The sequence below is a fragment of the Primulina huaijiensis genome, chromosome 14, assembly GCF_012295235.1.
Source record: "Primulina huaijiensis isolate GDHJ02 chromosome 14, ASM1229523v2, whole genome shotgun sequence".
Taxonomy (NCBI): Eukaryota; Viridiplantae; Streptophyta; class Magnoliopsida; order Lamiales; family Gesneriaceae; genus Primulina; species Primulina huaijiensis.
The window spans coordinates 19223824-19239099 of record NC_133319.1 but is presented as its reverse complement, the minus strand read 5'-3'; the positions used below and the strand labels follow the sequence as shown (position 1 = coordinate 19239099).

Sequence of the window (15276 nt, the reverse complement as noted above, 5' to 3'; positions counted from 1 at the left end):
AAATAAGTGGATGGATATGCATATACATTTTTTTCCGAAAACTAGAATGACATATTTCAACTCTTGTTTTTTTCATGTAGTCTTTCTATTTTATTAATAAGATATGTGTATTTTAAAACTTTTAAAAATTCAGGGATTATTTCGAGTCACACAAAAGAAGAGGGGCTTTCAACCAATAGGGACGATATTAGCTATTTACCCCCTCCGAAAATATATTGTTCGCACGGAATATGCTCCCTGCACCCGATCCACAGGATTCACAACAATGGACCGTTACATCCCCAATATTCGCCCGTAACGGATACTTATTTTTGTTTCAGAAAAGGAAAATATATCAAAAATTTCTTCAGTCCCCAACACCAAGAAAAAAACTCACTCTCTATCTCTTTGTTGGGATTTTATCGATTCGTACTGTGAATAATTCAGTGAACTTTTTCTGGGTTCTCATTTTCTTGCCTGGCTGATTTTCTCTGTCGATATTTTTTTGTTACTCAAAGCCCAGAAAATTGAAAGCATCACTCTGAGAAGGAATGGATCTTGGCTGCATCGATATGGGTTGTGTTGAGAAGAAAAGGAAGGAAATTTCTACTGAGAAAGAGAACAGTCCCAAGGAATCTAAAATGTCTGCTTCTAAACTTGGGAAGGTACTCCGAATTGTTTCTTGGGTGTGTTTCTGTTCATTTTCCTTTTCGAATTAGGGCTTTTCTATTCCAAGTTTGTTCGTTAGATAGCTTTAAATCTGAATCAGTGATTCTCTTTCAGGGTTTAGTTTTTCGTGATGGCTTTTAAGAGGTTCTTGAAAGACGGTTCTTTTTGGGGCCCAATCAATTATCTTAGTAGTTTTATTATTTCTTTTTCTGATATTACTTGGGATCTAGTCGAAGTGTTGAGCATTTGGATCATGGATGCATAATTTTTATGTTTGGTGACTTGAGCTTTTTATTTTGGTGGCACAACAGTTTTTGGAAAAAGTATGCCTGAAAATTTGAAAACCTTTGTCAACATTTGTTTCTTGGCCTAGTGGTGATTGTGCAAAGCACAAATATATTTTCCATGAAGTAATGAGTGTTGTAAATTGGTTTCCAAATGGGTTTGTACACCCAAGTTTGATAGAAAAATTAAGTAGGTGCTTAAAATGCCACCGGAGCTCAGCGGAGGTGCACTGTAAAGGCTGCTGAAAGTTCTTTGGTGCTCCTCCAGGTGACGGTGTCGGCTTCTTGTTCGTGGCATATGGTGTTAATGTGTTAGCGGTTGGTGGTTTATAAAATTGATCACTAATTATACTGTTATTCAATACAATAGCGGCACATTGCATATGATGTGTTGGAGAATAGAGAGTCCGTAGATACTTGTCTATTAAATGGTTCATTGTTTATCAAAAGAATCACAAATCTTCATCCTATTACATAAATAGACCCCAGCTTTTACATTTTTACACATTCAAATGCTAGTCCTATTTTTTAAAATTCTTGTCTAGCAGAATTTCTAAGAAATAAACACTAGGTTCGAATTTTTAAGACATACAATCTTAAATTCGGATGTTTAAGATTGTTAATGTTTAAATTCAAGTATGAGATGTGTCGATAGATTTTTAGTATTGAATAGACTAGGAAAGTTTGAATACTTTATGGTTCGTGTATTCCATTTTAGTTTGCTTTCCCAAAATATTGGTCGTTATATCTTGAAATTACCAGCACCAGGAGCACCATAGCAGCACAATATTGCCTTAAGAACAAAGTAGTTAACAAATAAATTATATTGTTATCCAACTGAAATTCATGTAGCCTTATTACTTGCTCTCAAATTTAAATTTCCTCCTCACCCATCGGCCATTAATAAGTGGGTTACATATGTGATATTCAAAGAAACTTTTTGATTTCTTGAACCATTTGTGATGCGATGAATTTGGTTGGATATGCATGAATAAGCCTTATGTTATAAAAGAGCAATTCAGTTTTCAATCGACTTGGAACACATGAGTACTTAGACGAACTCAAATTGTTGGCTTGTTTCTTTCTATGGTTTAAGTTAATTTATATTTATTTTGGGAAAATTCAAATTTGCCTATCTAGAAGTAAACACGATTGTAAGAAATGTATTGTTATTGACTTCAATCTTCTTACAGTATCTATCTGTTCTAGATTAGCAACTCTTCTTTTTATTACATTTCTTGGCTAGTTTGAAGAACGTGTGCATTTTTCACTCATAGATTTCTTCTTAGTTGTCGAAAAATTTAGTATGATGTTTCTTTAGCTGTTTCATGTGTTATGCAGAACACTAGAACAAAGGACAGTGTGCGGTCTAGCTTAAATGCTTTGAACAAACTTGCATCCCAGATCGCGAAGCCTCCTCACCGCAAAACATCCCCACTTACCTGGTTTCCCCGCAAAAAAGTGGAACCTTACTTGAAGAGGAAAATAAAGTTGCTGCAGGTATTAATTTACTTATTTACTGGTCTTATTTACTCGTGGTTTATCATGTATGAACTCTTGATCGTAGGAAGTGGATGGAATGCAATCCACTCTAGATGAAACTCTTGGTGATTCAAATCCTCATTACTCGAAAGTACTGAGAGAAAAGATTGCAACAAAAGAAGCTTCCGATAAAGCAACGGAGGCTCGAAAAGCTGCCATGATCGAGGCATCTTGGTGTAGAATACTTCGAGCAGCTGGGTAACATGTCTTTTCGGGCTACTTCATAGAAAATGTATTACATTGCGGTTATTATATATTGCTTTATGTCAACAGGATTGAAAGTAAAGTAGCAGAAGCTCAGTTGTTGAAGGCTGAAAAATCTGCTGACGAAGCCTTTGAAGCAGCGGAAGCAATAGGGGTAATCTTGAATGATATACCAGATTGTGCACAAAATCGTTGTAAGATAGAAATGGTGTCTTCCAAAGGAGGTGAATCTGCCACTCATATGGTTTCAGCAACTTTTGAAACTGTATTCGAGGTTGATAAAAAAGTAGCTGCAGCAGTTAAAGCGGCTTTTATTAAGCTTGCAAGTTGCCCTTCAATAAAGAAGGATGAATTTCAAGACCTGTTGCATAAAATTAGCGAGAACCCTGATATGGATGAGAGTTACACTGATTCTTCATTTAATCCAGAATGTGAATTTAATGCTGATAAGTTCAAATCAAATGATGTTATAGAGTTGATGTTAGATAGACTTCGATGCTTAAAAGAAGAAGAACTTTCTTCTCTTGCAACTATAGTTGCAACTTGTGGGCTAAATGCTGCTTTGGCTAAAACTGTGAAGAATCCTTGTCTTAAGACAGAATCAGGCAGAACTTCTTTCGGCGGGAGGATGACAAGGAGGAACTCTATTTCAGACGCTCAGTCGAGAAGGGCAGCTGTGGCTGAACTCCCGAGCTTAGACAAGTTTCTTGTCAAGCGGTTGACAAGACTTGAAAGAGAGGTATTAGAAGCTAAAAATGCCGAAAAGAATGAAGCTATGGATAAACAGACTGATGAGAAAATTTGTTCGGTCGACATTGCGAGTTCTAGAACTCAAGAAAAGCTCAAAGAGGATACTACCGTTTCAGATTTAAAGCTTGAGAAGGAGGCTGAAGAAGCCGAGAAATTGCAAAAGGCTCTTACAGAGTCAGTTAGCAGTGAAACAAAAGCAGCTGTGGTGGAGGTTCCTAGTCTAGACAAGTTTTTGGTGAAACGGTTAACAAGACTTGAGAGAGAGGTCGAGGTAGCACGAAACATAAGAAGTATCGAACCAAGTGAAGGAAGTCGCATAAATGGTGCGACTAAGACAGCCACTTTAGTTGCCGATGCAACAGAGTCAAATGAACTCTTGTTGAATACTGATGGAGATTCATTAGGCAAAGGGAACGTGGACATGAACAAAAACAGGCGGCACATAAATACTGGCACCAAAATTCCTCAAGACGCAAATTATGAAAGCTTAGACAGCATCTTGGTCAAGCATGTCTCTAGGCTGGAAAGGGAGAAGATGAGATTTCGTGCAGATGAACAAACAGGAACACAACCAAAACGAAAGGACACAAAAGCAGAAATGGAGAGCAGTGAAAGCAGTCTGGACCAAATTCTAATCAAGCATAAATCACGACTTGAGAGGGAGAGGGAAAAAACGGGTACTACTACAGATCAACAAGATGACGGTACCAGGTATTCGGTTTCTCGAAAACAGGCTAGGGAGAAAGAGTTACAGGCAGCATGGGGTGGTTTAAGCCTAGGAAACTCTATTCGCCCTCACGTCTCTAGACTTGAACGCCAAAAGGCGAGTTCTTTTTTTCCTGCATAACTTCACATTTGCATTTTAGTTATAGGATTTTTCATAAGTTGTGAATTTCTAACTTCTCTTATGTATTTTTTTGTTTATATGTTTAGGCCAATTGGCTTAAAGCCGAAGAAGAGGAAAGAAAGAGGGCAGTGGAGGAAGGTGGTGTATGAGTTTTCAAGAACCATGTTCTATGATTTTTGGTTTCTTAGTTTCCACCAGAAACATTTTTCATTATTCAAGCAATGATTTATCCTGCTTGTGATTTGTTGCGAAAAGATCTAAACTCTTTTGATCTCCATGTGTGCAAGGGAGCTTATATTTTGCCTAGAAAATTGTTGTTTCTGCAGTTTTGTGATACATTAGTCCTGATTGTAATTTTTCAATGTTTTGAAAATATTTATATCTAGTAATTAGTCATATATTATAATTAAATCTTAATATCATTATATTCTAGGTAATGTTCTAGGGATGGCCACGGGTCGAGGTGAGTTAGGCCAAATCCGAGACTCGACCCACCAAATATTGGCTACACGCAACTCGTGAACCCCGCGGGTTCAACTATTGGATCCGTGGACCCGTCAAATTTATTTTTTTTTTATATTTTTTCAAATAAAAAATTTATTAATCATAAAATTATATTAATAATATTTAAAGAAAAAAATATTATCACAAATTAAAATATATTAATTTTTATTCGATTAAAAATTAATTATCAATTTTTATCTAATTATTAATTAATAAAAATGTTAATTTATTTCAATATTAAAATATTTAAAAATAAAATATTTGAAAATTTATAATTTTATTAATAATAAAATATATTTATTTTTATACAAATATGTTCGGTGTGGGTCGGGTTCTCGCCCCAGTCCATTTTTATCCCTACCTTCATCCGTAATAAAAGCATTTGTAGTTTAACTGCGAATAAATATTATAAAAAATTAATATGTTTTGATAAAATGAAATATTAAAACCATTTTTTCAAAAAACTTGAAAATTTATTTTTTATAATAAATTACAGTAAAATTCTCATTATTTTTTATAATTATTTTAAAATAACTTAATTTAACTAAAAAAATTAAGAAATAAATTCAAATAAATTTTTTTACGAACACATAACACGTAATGTTTTGTTTTGACGTTTGGTGCTACGTTGATATTAGGCAGATGCAGTACGAGACACGTACAATATACAGATTTGAAAATTGTTTGAAACAAAGGAAACACTAACAGCTAGCAAATTTTAGCCCTCCACGTGTCCGATATTTGTGGTGGGGAGTTGGGCTGACTCCCAGAAAAAGGAAGAATTGGCCCATTTTCATTGGCCATCTCAGCAGACGGTGTCGTTTAAAATATATATATTTTCCCTACTCGCGGCACACTCACACGCCCCACGACTGTTCTTGTACTTCATTTTATTCTCTTTGGTTAACTGTTAATTAATGTTGTATATCAATCGTGTCTATTTTTATATTCATAGTTGAGTTGATATTTATCCATTGAATATGATAAAATATATCAAAATTAAATATTTAATATCGGTGAAAGTACAAAGATCAACACGATTTGTGCTGTGGACATCATAACAAAAATGTGGTATGTTAATTAATTATTAAATACAACTTAATTTGCAATTTCTTTTTTAAAGATGACACTTCGTGTACTTTGCAAACGGTATAGATTTGATTTGAGATATTTTTTTGTGTTGTTATGGTTAATTATAACTTGTAAAATTATTAAAATTTTGCATTAAATTATAATTTGTCTTAAATGACGTTTGGTATAATTTGATCCTTTCCCTCATAGTATAAAAAAGAGCAAGATGTTTGGTCGTGAAAAGGAATGCAAATATAAGAAATACTTGCTTAATATTTGGGTCTCCTACACACATTTAAAGATTAAAAAGACATATGATAGCATTAGTTTAAGTTTTCATAATTGTCGAAAGTAAAAAAGTAAGCAAAAACTTGTGTGAGACGATTTCACGGGTCATATTTTATGAGACGGATCTATTATTTGGGTTATCCATGAAAAAATATTACTTTTTATGTTAAGAGTATTATTTTTTATTATGAATATCGGTAGGATTGACCCGTCTCACAGATAAAGATTCGTGAGATCGTCTCACAAGAGACCTACTCAAAAAAGTATTAGTAAATCACAAGATATAGGAAATAGATGCAGATAAAATACTTAAATCTTTTTTCATAAGAACTCACAACTGTTATTTTTTTGAGTTAATCCCAATCTATCGTAATAATATTTTTCTTTCTTTTCTATGTTTACTATTGTATGATGGTCTAAAACTCTAAATTGAGTGTGATTATCATATTTTTCGTAATGTGTAACTCATGTTGATTAATATGATATGTACATATCAGATATGTAGAAAAACATATATATTTCAATTAAAACTTAATTTGAAATAGCTAATTTTTTGCCCAAATAACACAATCATATATTTATATATATATATATATATTAACAAAACATCAATAATATATATGTCAAAAAAATAAATTATAAACATTCTTGGTTTCTATATTATAAGCTAATTCTAGAAGCGAGTACACATCACGAACACTATAGCGAGCGGCGGTCAAAAGATACATACACCTGTCTATGAATCGCCAAATCTCCTATATAAGTTGTCCTAAACTCCTGAACAAAACAAAACACAACACAACTTTCGCTGGAATTCATGGCCGCCGCATTAACAAGAAACAGCCTTCAAAGAAGCCTCCACCACCATTCCCTGCAGTATCTATGGAGGAGCAGCATCAAACACTCCCCACCAGTCCCGGCTTCAGCCCCGAAGACTTCTGCTCACCAGGTCCAACAATCCAAATGGTGTAATCGTTATCCTAATACCTTTTCCCGGAGAGCGAAGGAATTGGAGGATGCCTCTACCAGCTTTGAATCTTCTTCACTCAGCTCGAGGGCATCTTCTTCACCTTCTACTTCCAAGCTTGGGTTTGTAGGGTGGTATTTGGGCATGGTTCAGACCCGACCCATTGTCACCAAAAGCGTCACTTCTTCCTTTATCTACACGGCAGCGGATTTATCATCTCAGGTACGCTGGAATAAGGAGAAAAATCGATGCCCATTTTCTGTATTTCTCTATTTGCTTATGTAGAACTTGATTCGATCAAATTTTTTGATGTAGGCGTTAGTTGGAGAGTCGTCAGAGTATGATTTTGTGAGGACTTTGAGGATGGCTGGATATGGGATGATTATATTGGGGCCATCGTTGCATTGCTGGTTCAATTTCGCTTCGAGAGTTTTTCCAAGGAGGGATTTTTTCTCGACGATTAAGAAAATTGTTGTGGGACAGCTAGCATACGGGCCTGTAATGACTGCCGCATTCTTCTCTGTAAATGCTGGCTTACAAGGTACCCCATTTTTATTAAACTGTTGTTTTCTCTTCTAGCATGGCGTTCTAGATTGTTAGCTATTGTTTTTTGATACAGTGACATGCCTGGTTTTTGTGTATGTTCAAGAAATTGTTATATTTTTATCCCAACATGCCTCAATCGAATGACTAAGGTGGTTGATAGATTCTAGAAATATGAGTTTCGGGGGGACTGAGCTGCGGGGACGTCACATCTACGATTGATGAAAAATTCGAATTCCATCTTTGGTTCGACTGAAAATGTTACGCCATGGCACAAAGATTGATTTTTTTTTTTCACATTCTGGATTTCAATGTAGTATTGTAATTGGAAATACTACTTGATTTGAATATTGTTGTGGTTTTATTAGTTCAACCAGATGGGTTGCAGAGATTGCAGATTTGACGGGGTCGATAGGGTGGCCACCTCAGTTAAATTATTAATTTTTTTCGAGATTTTATTTATAATTTTTCTAAAAACACAAATCACATTCCAGAAATCATTTAAAAATTGGCCCTGGGTGCAGAAAGGACGAGGAAGGCATAGATGAAAAAAGGAAAAAGAAAGATGGTCACTTTTAATTTATTAAGAAAGAAGCCAACTTTCTCCACGATTTTTAGAACTGTGCTTGTCATAGTCCAATCTGTCGTCACGGTTTGGGCAGCGGTTAATGCTTTTATGATCAACTTGCGAGCTACATGCTTGTGCACCTGCGCATCATAAAGAGCTGTCCATTTTGAGGGTCAGAGTTTTGATCGTCCCCGCATTGAGGGCAGTTTTGGGTGTGTAGTTAGCAGGTGAAACATGGCTGGAAACATCTGCTTATGGTGCCTATTTGTTTTCTGTTTATGGATTGATCGATCAAAAGTTCTAAATGCAAACCATGTTCTTGTTATGTTCCGGCTCTACATAAATTGCATATATTTTTCGGTTTCCAAGGAGTACAAGTCGACTTCTAATCTCAGGTGAAAGTGGCTCCGAGATAGTTGCTAGAGTAAAACGTGACGTGGTCCCTACGATGGTCAAAGGCTTTATGTACTGGCCTATATGTGATTTCATCACCTTCAAGTTCGTCCCTGTTCATTTACAAGTAAGAACTCTATACTCAAGTACTTCGTTCCAACAGGTCTTACTCACTACCGGTATTTCATAAATTTTTTTTTATCCATAATGGTTATCATGTTTTTCAATTTGGCAGCCAGTTGTGAGCAACTCATTTTCGTACATATGGACGATTTATTTGACTTACGTGGCAAGCTTAGAAAAAGTTGATACTAGTTGAGGTTTTCTTGGCCGTGGAGTGTGTGTATATCACATGCTCATGGTTATCAGAAGTATGCTGCTATTGATCTTCAAAGAAAACAGTATTTCTCGTGGCAGAAGCAGAACGAGAGGGCTCGATATTCTTTGCCGCTGAAACCTTGCAGTCAATCCAGTTATTTCAAAGTTGTGGAGATTCTGCAGTTGATCTTTTCTAGTTTTCAAAGGCAGTGGCCATTATCTTGTCTTTGTAATTATTTACACTCTTGCTACCCTTTGTTCATTTTCCTTGTACTAATGAAAACCAGAGTTGTCTAAAAAGACTCTTTCAAGACATTTTTTCTTGCAAGATAATTTGTCGATCACTGCAATGAAACTAGGACTAAAATGTTGTGCTCAATCATATAACAGCAAGGGAAAAAAGAAACATCAACTGATTAACATCAGAAACACGTAGTTACCTTTATGTAACTTCATGCAATATAGAGAAAATCAAGTCGACCCAAAAACCAATGTACATTTAGTATATGGCAACATAAGGTTCCATAATTTCCCTCTACTCCCATTTCACAGCTTCCTCGGGTAGAATATCACCTTCGTGATCTATTTTCAAAGATGTTGAATCGGTCAGAAGTCTCAAAGAGGCTTCATCAGTATTTACACAGTGTTCTTCCACCCCGATAGGACTACATTCTTGATAACTACCAGAAGATTTCGGCATATAATCCATGTTAAATTTGAACCATCGGTGTTCCTTTGCATAAATTAAAGCGGGGTACAAGATGAATCCAAGCACAATTATGCCAGTGCTCACTAAATACGTCTTCAGAGAAGCCAAACACATTACCAGAACAAGCAACAACACCGGAGGGAAGCAGAGCATCGTTGCGCCTACTGTATTGAAGGGAACTTTATAGGGTCTGTGTAGATCAGATCTTTTAATTCTTAGTTTGATGAAAGCTGCAAACTCAAATAGCATTCCAATAGCATATAGGAAGTTGAGGAATTCCAAGATTTCTTGGAAACTCATCCATGACAAGAAGATCACGCCAGTTGCAGAACACAAAATGCTGAACGTTGGTGTTCCATATTTTGATCTGCAAAGTTGGAAGTTGTCACAGATCAGCAACAAAATAGAGAACGTAAAAACGTTGATTAATGTAAGGCGGTCCACAAGATTACCAGATGAATTTGGGAAAGACCAAAAGCGGACCAAAAACTGGCCAGAATAAATGACAAGTTTTGCTGTTCTATAAAGGATTTCCTAATTGAAAGAAATGACAAGTTTTGCTGTTCTTGCCTAGTACAGATCTAGAATGCCTAATTCGAAAACATCCAAACGAGGAAAAAAACTCAATCCTTGCCCATAAGGAGTGATCAGCGGCAAATCCTCAACACCTTTATAATCACTTCATAGCTGATCGACTTGTTTATGGATAGGAAAGGGTAGACAACCAAACAACCATTTACTATAAACATTGTCCTAATTATCCGAATCTAGATAACAATATCCAAGTCAAATAAATGAAATCTAATATGAGAAAGAGGAAAGCGTAGGCAACCAAACAATCTTCTTTTACAAACATGGACCAAGTATCTGAATCTACAAGTAAAAAAATCCAAGTCAAATGAATGAATCTAGGATGAGCAAGAAACGAAGGGCACATGCACCTTAATTCAAAAAATTAGCAAATGAGCATCTCAAGCTGATGTGCTACTATAGAATTTGTCAAGAAGTCAGCGTGGGACTATTCTTTTTCATCCACCGTGGTACCCAAAAAAAAAGTCAAATTTCTTTTTATCGCCTGCCATGACATGAGTTAGTTTGAGCGGAATGAGATAGCGTACAGTGGTATCTCTTCGAGAAGCCAACATTAGACTTTTGATCAGGCGGCACTCAATGCCAAAATAGCAACCAAACAGAACAGAAAGGACCTTGGAAGTAAATGATTTCATGGCTATTCAATCCAAGAAAAACGACTAACCTTGATGCAAATACAGAAGGGAGCATCCCAATCTCACTCATCCCCAAAAGTTGAAATGCATCACTGCTCATTTCCGCTTCAAACAATCCCATGTTTGACAATGCGGAAGCCGCTTGGATCCACCACTTCAGCCAAGATCCACCAATCAACATTCCAATTTGAGCAAAATAACCATCACTCCACTCACTCGAATCAGTTTCCACCGCACCAGTACCCGCGAGAAGTGGAATTAAATAAGAACATACCACCAAAACCACCGCACCCATAAGAGCTCTCGGAAAAGTCCTACTTGGATTCTCAATCTCCCCAGCCAACGTACTCGCATTATCCCAATAATTCAGATTCCAAAACAAGCTATTGAAATACCCCCTCCATTCTACCTTCCTAGAATCAACACGAAGCCATCGACTAGGCCTAATTCGAGGAATCGAGAGAATGCTCATAACAACAAAAGGAAAGAGCGAAAAACCAGCTAGCAAAACAGCAGAGAATCCCACAATATGCAAACCTCTATAGTTCAAATATGTCAAAGAAACAGTAATTAACAACAAAGCTGGAATCCTAGCTTGAATACTATCAAAAACGGGAAATGAATGCTTCAAGTAATCAAGAAACAATACCGGGTAAAGGGCATTATCCATAACCCCACTAAACCATTTCCAGAACCCTTCTTGAAAACCCCAAAAAGGGCCAAAAGCAGATGAAATCCAGATCACATAGCCGCCATTTTCGGGGAAAGTTGTGGCCAGTTCAGCCGTGACAAGAGCTTCAGGAACGCTCCAAAACAGAGGGAAAATCAAGAAACCTAGCAAAGACAAAAATGGGCCACCTCCTGCCTTGACTGAATCTTCCACACCAAATGGACCTCCAGAAACCTCGTAGAAAATCAAAGCAATCAGAGGTAAAATCGTGAGCTTTGGATTACCCTTTGCAGTAGCCGTGTTCTTGGAATCACTCACCATTCCCTCCTCATCCATTCACACAAATGAGAAAAGCAAGTCGAGATAATTAGTCTGGATCACAGTTTTCAGGGTTTAGTTCATGAGAAATTAACCAAAAGATGTCATTTAAGGGTGGTATAGTATCTTATCATGTCATGGATAGTCATCTATCTATTTGTGGTGAACAGAATATCGAAAATTTTGATATATATAATTAACATAATAATTATATCGAAATTATATAATATGCCGATAGTTCGATATAATATCGATATATATAATTTCATAAAATAAATCATATATATTTAAAAACATTGATTAAAAATATTATATATTTTTAAATTTTTATATATTATTTCATATTTTGATATTTCAATATATATTTAAATTTTTAAATCTCATATCATTATTATAATAAAATAAAAAATATTATATTTTTTCGAAACGATAATCATAATGTACCAAAATTTCAATATTTTTTTTGTCATCACTCACCTTTTTCCCATAATCCCACCGGAATATTGCGTGAATCAGATGCTATACACGTAGAAAATTCATGTTAGTTGATTAACTATTATCAACCTCAACTAGTTAGTCCAGAAAAAAATCTTCCTCCTCACGTCGTGTTCCTTTTTTGTTTTGTTTTCAAATCTAATTATTTAAATAATTTTTATAACATAGAATTCTAAAGTCAATATTTTATTTTATAGTATCAAACATGCCAACATATTGAAGCTGTATGATCTTATTTTATCCAAATATAATAATAAATTTCTAAACAAATTATGGCATACAACATTTTATGAGCTTGAAGTAAAATATATTATAAGATTTTCATCATTTAATTGTGAGAAAATAAAAGTCAAAAATATCAGTATTCTAAAAAGCTCGTTTAAATTCTGTTTAAGTGTGTTTAAGCTTGAAGATCGACAAAAACGTCCTGTTTCCAAGAAAAGCGAAAAAAACAGTCAAACTCTAGTTTGACCGAATTAAACGTAATTAAGACGTTTAATTAAACGTACTTAAGTATAATTTTTATTTTTTAATTTTTTTATTTTGAAAGTATGTATTTTTATTTTAAAATAATAAATTAGGTTTATAATTTAAATGTTTATTTTTAAAATTTAATAATGATTAATCATGTATGACAATGATTTGACAAATATTTAGTATTTTTTAATGTGGTCTAGTTACAAAAACAAATAAAGATTGTAATTTTGAGATTTTTATGTTTTTATAAATATGAGAATTAATACATAAGACTTATATTTATCATATTTATGTATTATTTTATCTATTTATTGGTCTGAGATAATTCCAATTATATTAAAGATAAAAAACGTTTTTTCTGGAAAATACCATTGGTCTTCTTGAGTATTTACATTTACAACACTAGGTTTTGGGACATGCTTACACAGTTTCGATCCACACACGCAAATCTTCACCGTCAACTGCAATTCTGCCGCCGCGGCATTTGATCGAGCGAAATGGGACACTCCAATGTCTGGAACTCTCACCCGAAAACCTACGGACCCGGATCTCGTACCTGGTACCTCTTCCTCTCAATATTCGTTATCGTATTCCGGTTGTGGTTCTGTTGTTACTGAATCCGTGGCAGGATGTGATGTCGTACCCTTCTCGTGAAAATTGACGACAGGCATGATGGGAAATGGTTGCTTCCCGGGAAATTATGAATTATATGTTTTTTTAATTCGTAAAGATTATTTTTTTACGTATTCAATTCGAATTTAAGGCAGAATACAGCAGCAACGACTGAATGACAGTCTTTTAGTTGTTAGAACTGGAACGTGTCTCGGAAATTGGTTGATATTGTTGATTAATCGTGTAAGTGTCCGTGCGCATGGATGATCAGTTGATGAGATGCTTAATGAATTTTCTATTCGTGCTGTATGTTTTGATGGTGGGACATACTGTGATATTTTTGTGATTGATGGTTATTTTCACGAATGGGAATTGGCCGTGCGCTATGAATGGCATTGTTAAGTTGAATTATTCGTTAAGCGATCATTTGTCTTGGATTTATGGTTTTCCTACTGGGTTCTAAAAAAAGATTGTTCCTGGCCCTGATCTTGGTGACGGGCATTGTTTTTTTTTTTTGTGGGTTTTTCTCAAGCTTTTCGAGATAACATTTTTGGTTCGTGGATGGTTATGAGTTTTGGCCCATGGATTGGACTTGCTTAAAGTTGCATTTTCTTCATGAATTTGTTGTTTGAATACTCGATTGAGCGAGTGATTGTTGGTAATTTATTTTCTGAGCTATCATGTGTTGATGGACTGGTTTATAAGTTGAGAAAACCTATTTTTCTTGTTTCAGTGCATTCTTTTTCTTACACTAAAACATTTGAGGGCTATGAGTTTCTGACAAGTGGAAGTTGTCTATTTTGTTTTTGTGGTGGGGAAAGTTGTGTTGCTATGTTTTCCAATTATTATTATGCTGGTCTCAAATTAAACAGCATTTGCTGAAACTATAATACCTTAAAAAAATGAAACCTGTATTACTGCTTAGCTACCGAAATAGTTTGCAACTGAAACTATGGTATTTCTCTTCATAACTATTTTGTTTTTTACTAGTAGTACTCTTGTTTTTTACTTATCCTGCCCAATTTCTCTTGTTAATTAATCTTTTGGAGTTGAATGTTGATAATTATCTGCTTTCGACAGCCGTGTCTGTGGGAACCCTCACGGGATAATTAGAAAATATGGTCTGATGTGCTGCAGGCAGTGCTTTCGCAGCAATGCTAAGGAAATCGGATTTATTAAGGTAATTACTAGTATCTTCAACGGGGCTGACTCTTTTACTATTTGGTTTATTTATTAATTGATACAGTTTGCAGGACTGCAGAATCTAATGTTTGAATTACTACTTCTTTGTTTTCAGTATCGGTGAACCAGCTATGCCACTGCTATCGCAATTTTACGAGAGGATTGTTATGTAATGTGGTGTCTTTTGAAGAAGTTCCCCACTGTCAACTTTTTTATCCAAATGATTATTCTAGTCCGCGGCTGAAACTTTATACCGCGTATCGAGCCAACCTGTTATGTTTCTTATTTCTCAACCTAAGACTGAATGTTAGTCTATTTGGGTACAAGATTTTGTGGGTTTAGCAACTTTCAAGGTTGAATAGTTGCATCTTATGCTATGCCCTTCAAACGAGTTTATATGTGTGTGGTCATCGTCCGTGTTTATTTGACTATTTACAAAGAGGAGGATGATGGTACATAGGAACTGCTATGCCTATGCTGCACCAGTCTCCACCCTTAGGCCTTACCCGAACATTTCTTGTTTCTATGAGCAAAAATATAATCAAATAAAAAGTTAAATATAAAATATACCCTCTTCCCCAATGTACTCTTGAATTCCTTTAAATTTGAAATCTTTTCCTTTTATTTTTAAGCCTTTTGTTTTATCAATGGAATTAAAAT

The 15276-nt window shown here is 35.2% G+C and overlaps 4 protein-coding genes across 4 annotated transcripts; 3 read left to right on the top strand and 1 right to left on the bottom strand.

Moving 5' to 3' along the window:
* Positions 1-231: 231 nt before the first annotated feature.
* On the top strand, positions 232-4650 carry LOC140956616 (uncharacterized). Its single transcript, XM_073413427.1, has 5 exons — positions 232-644; positions 2274-2432; positions 2500-2672; positions 2748-4251; positions 4362-4650. The coding sequence occupies exons 1-5, from the start codon at positions 531-533 to the stop codon at positions 4422-4424; spliced, it is 2013 nt and encodes a 670-aa protein (XP_073269528.1). The 5' UTR covers positions 232-530; the 3' UTR covers positions 4425-4650.
* A 2280-nt stretch (positions 4651-6930) lies between these two features.
* LOC140957331 (protein SYM1-like) lies at positions 6931-9226 on the top strand. The gene is made up of 4 exons (XM_073414534.1): positions 6931-7327; positions 7421-7646; positions 8612-8736; positions 8845-9226. Exons 1-4 carry the CDS (start codon positions 6956-6958, stop codon positions 8926-8928), a joined length of 807 nt encoding a protein of 268 aa, XP_073270635.1. The 5' UTR covers positions 6931-6955; the 3' UTR covers positions 8929-9226.
* A 117-nt stretch (positions 9227-9343) lies between these two features.
* On the bottom strand, positions 9344-11995 carry LOC140957330 (probable polyamine transporter At3g19553). Its single transcript, XM_073414533.1, has 2 exons — positions 10892-11995; positions 9344-10003 (listed from the first exon to the last, which is right to left on the bottom strand). Exons 1-2 carry the CDS (start codon positions 11866-11868, stop codon positions 9463-9465), a joined length of 1518 nt encoding a protein of 505 aa, XP_073270634.1. The 5' UTR covers positions 11869-11995; the 3' UTR covers positions 9344-9462.
* A 1200-nt stretch (positions 11996-13195) lies between these two features.
* LOC140956732 (small ribosomal subunit protein uS14z/uS14y/uS14x) lies at positions 13196-15014 on the top strand. The gene is made up of 3 exons (XM_073413595.1): positions 13196-13381; positions 14515-14614; positions 14732-15014. Exons 1-3 carry the CDS (start codon positions 13320-13322, stop codon positions 14738-14740), a joined length of 171 nt encoding a protein of 56 aa, XP_073269696.1. The 5' UTR covers positions 13196-13319; the 3' UTR covers positions 14741-15014.
* The last annotated feature ends 262 nt before the right edge of the window (positions 15015-15276 follow it).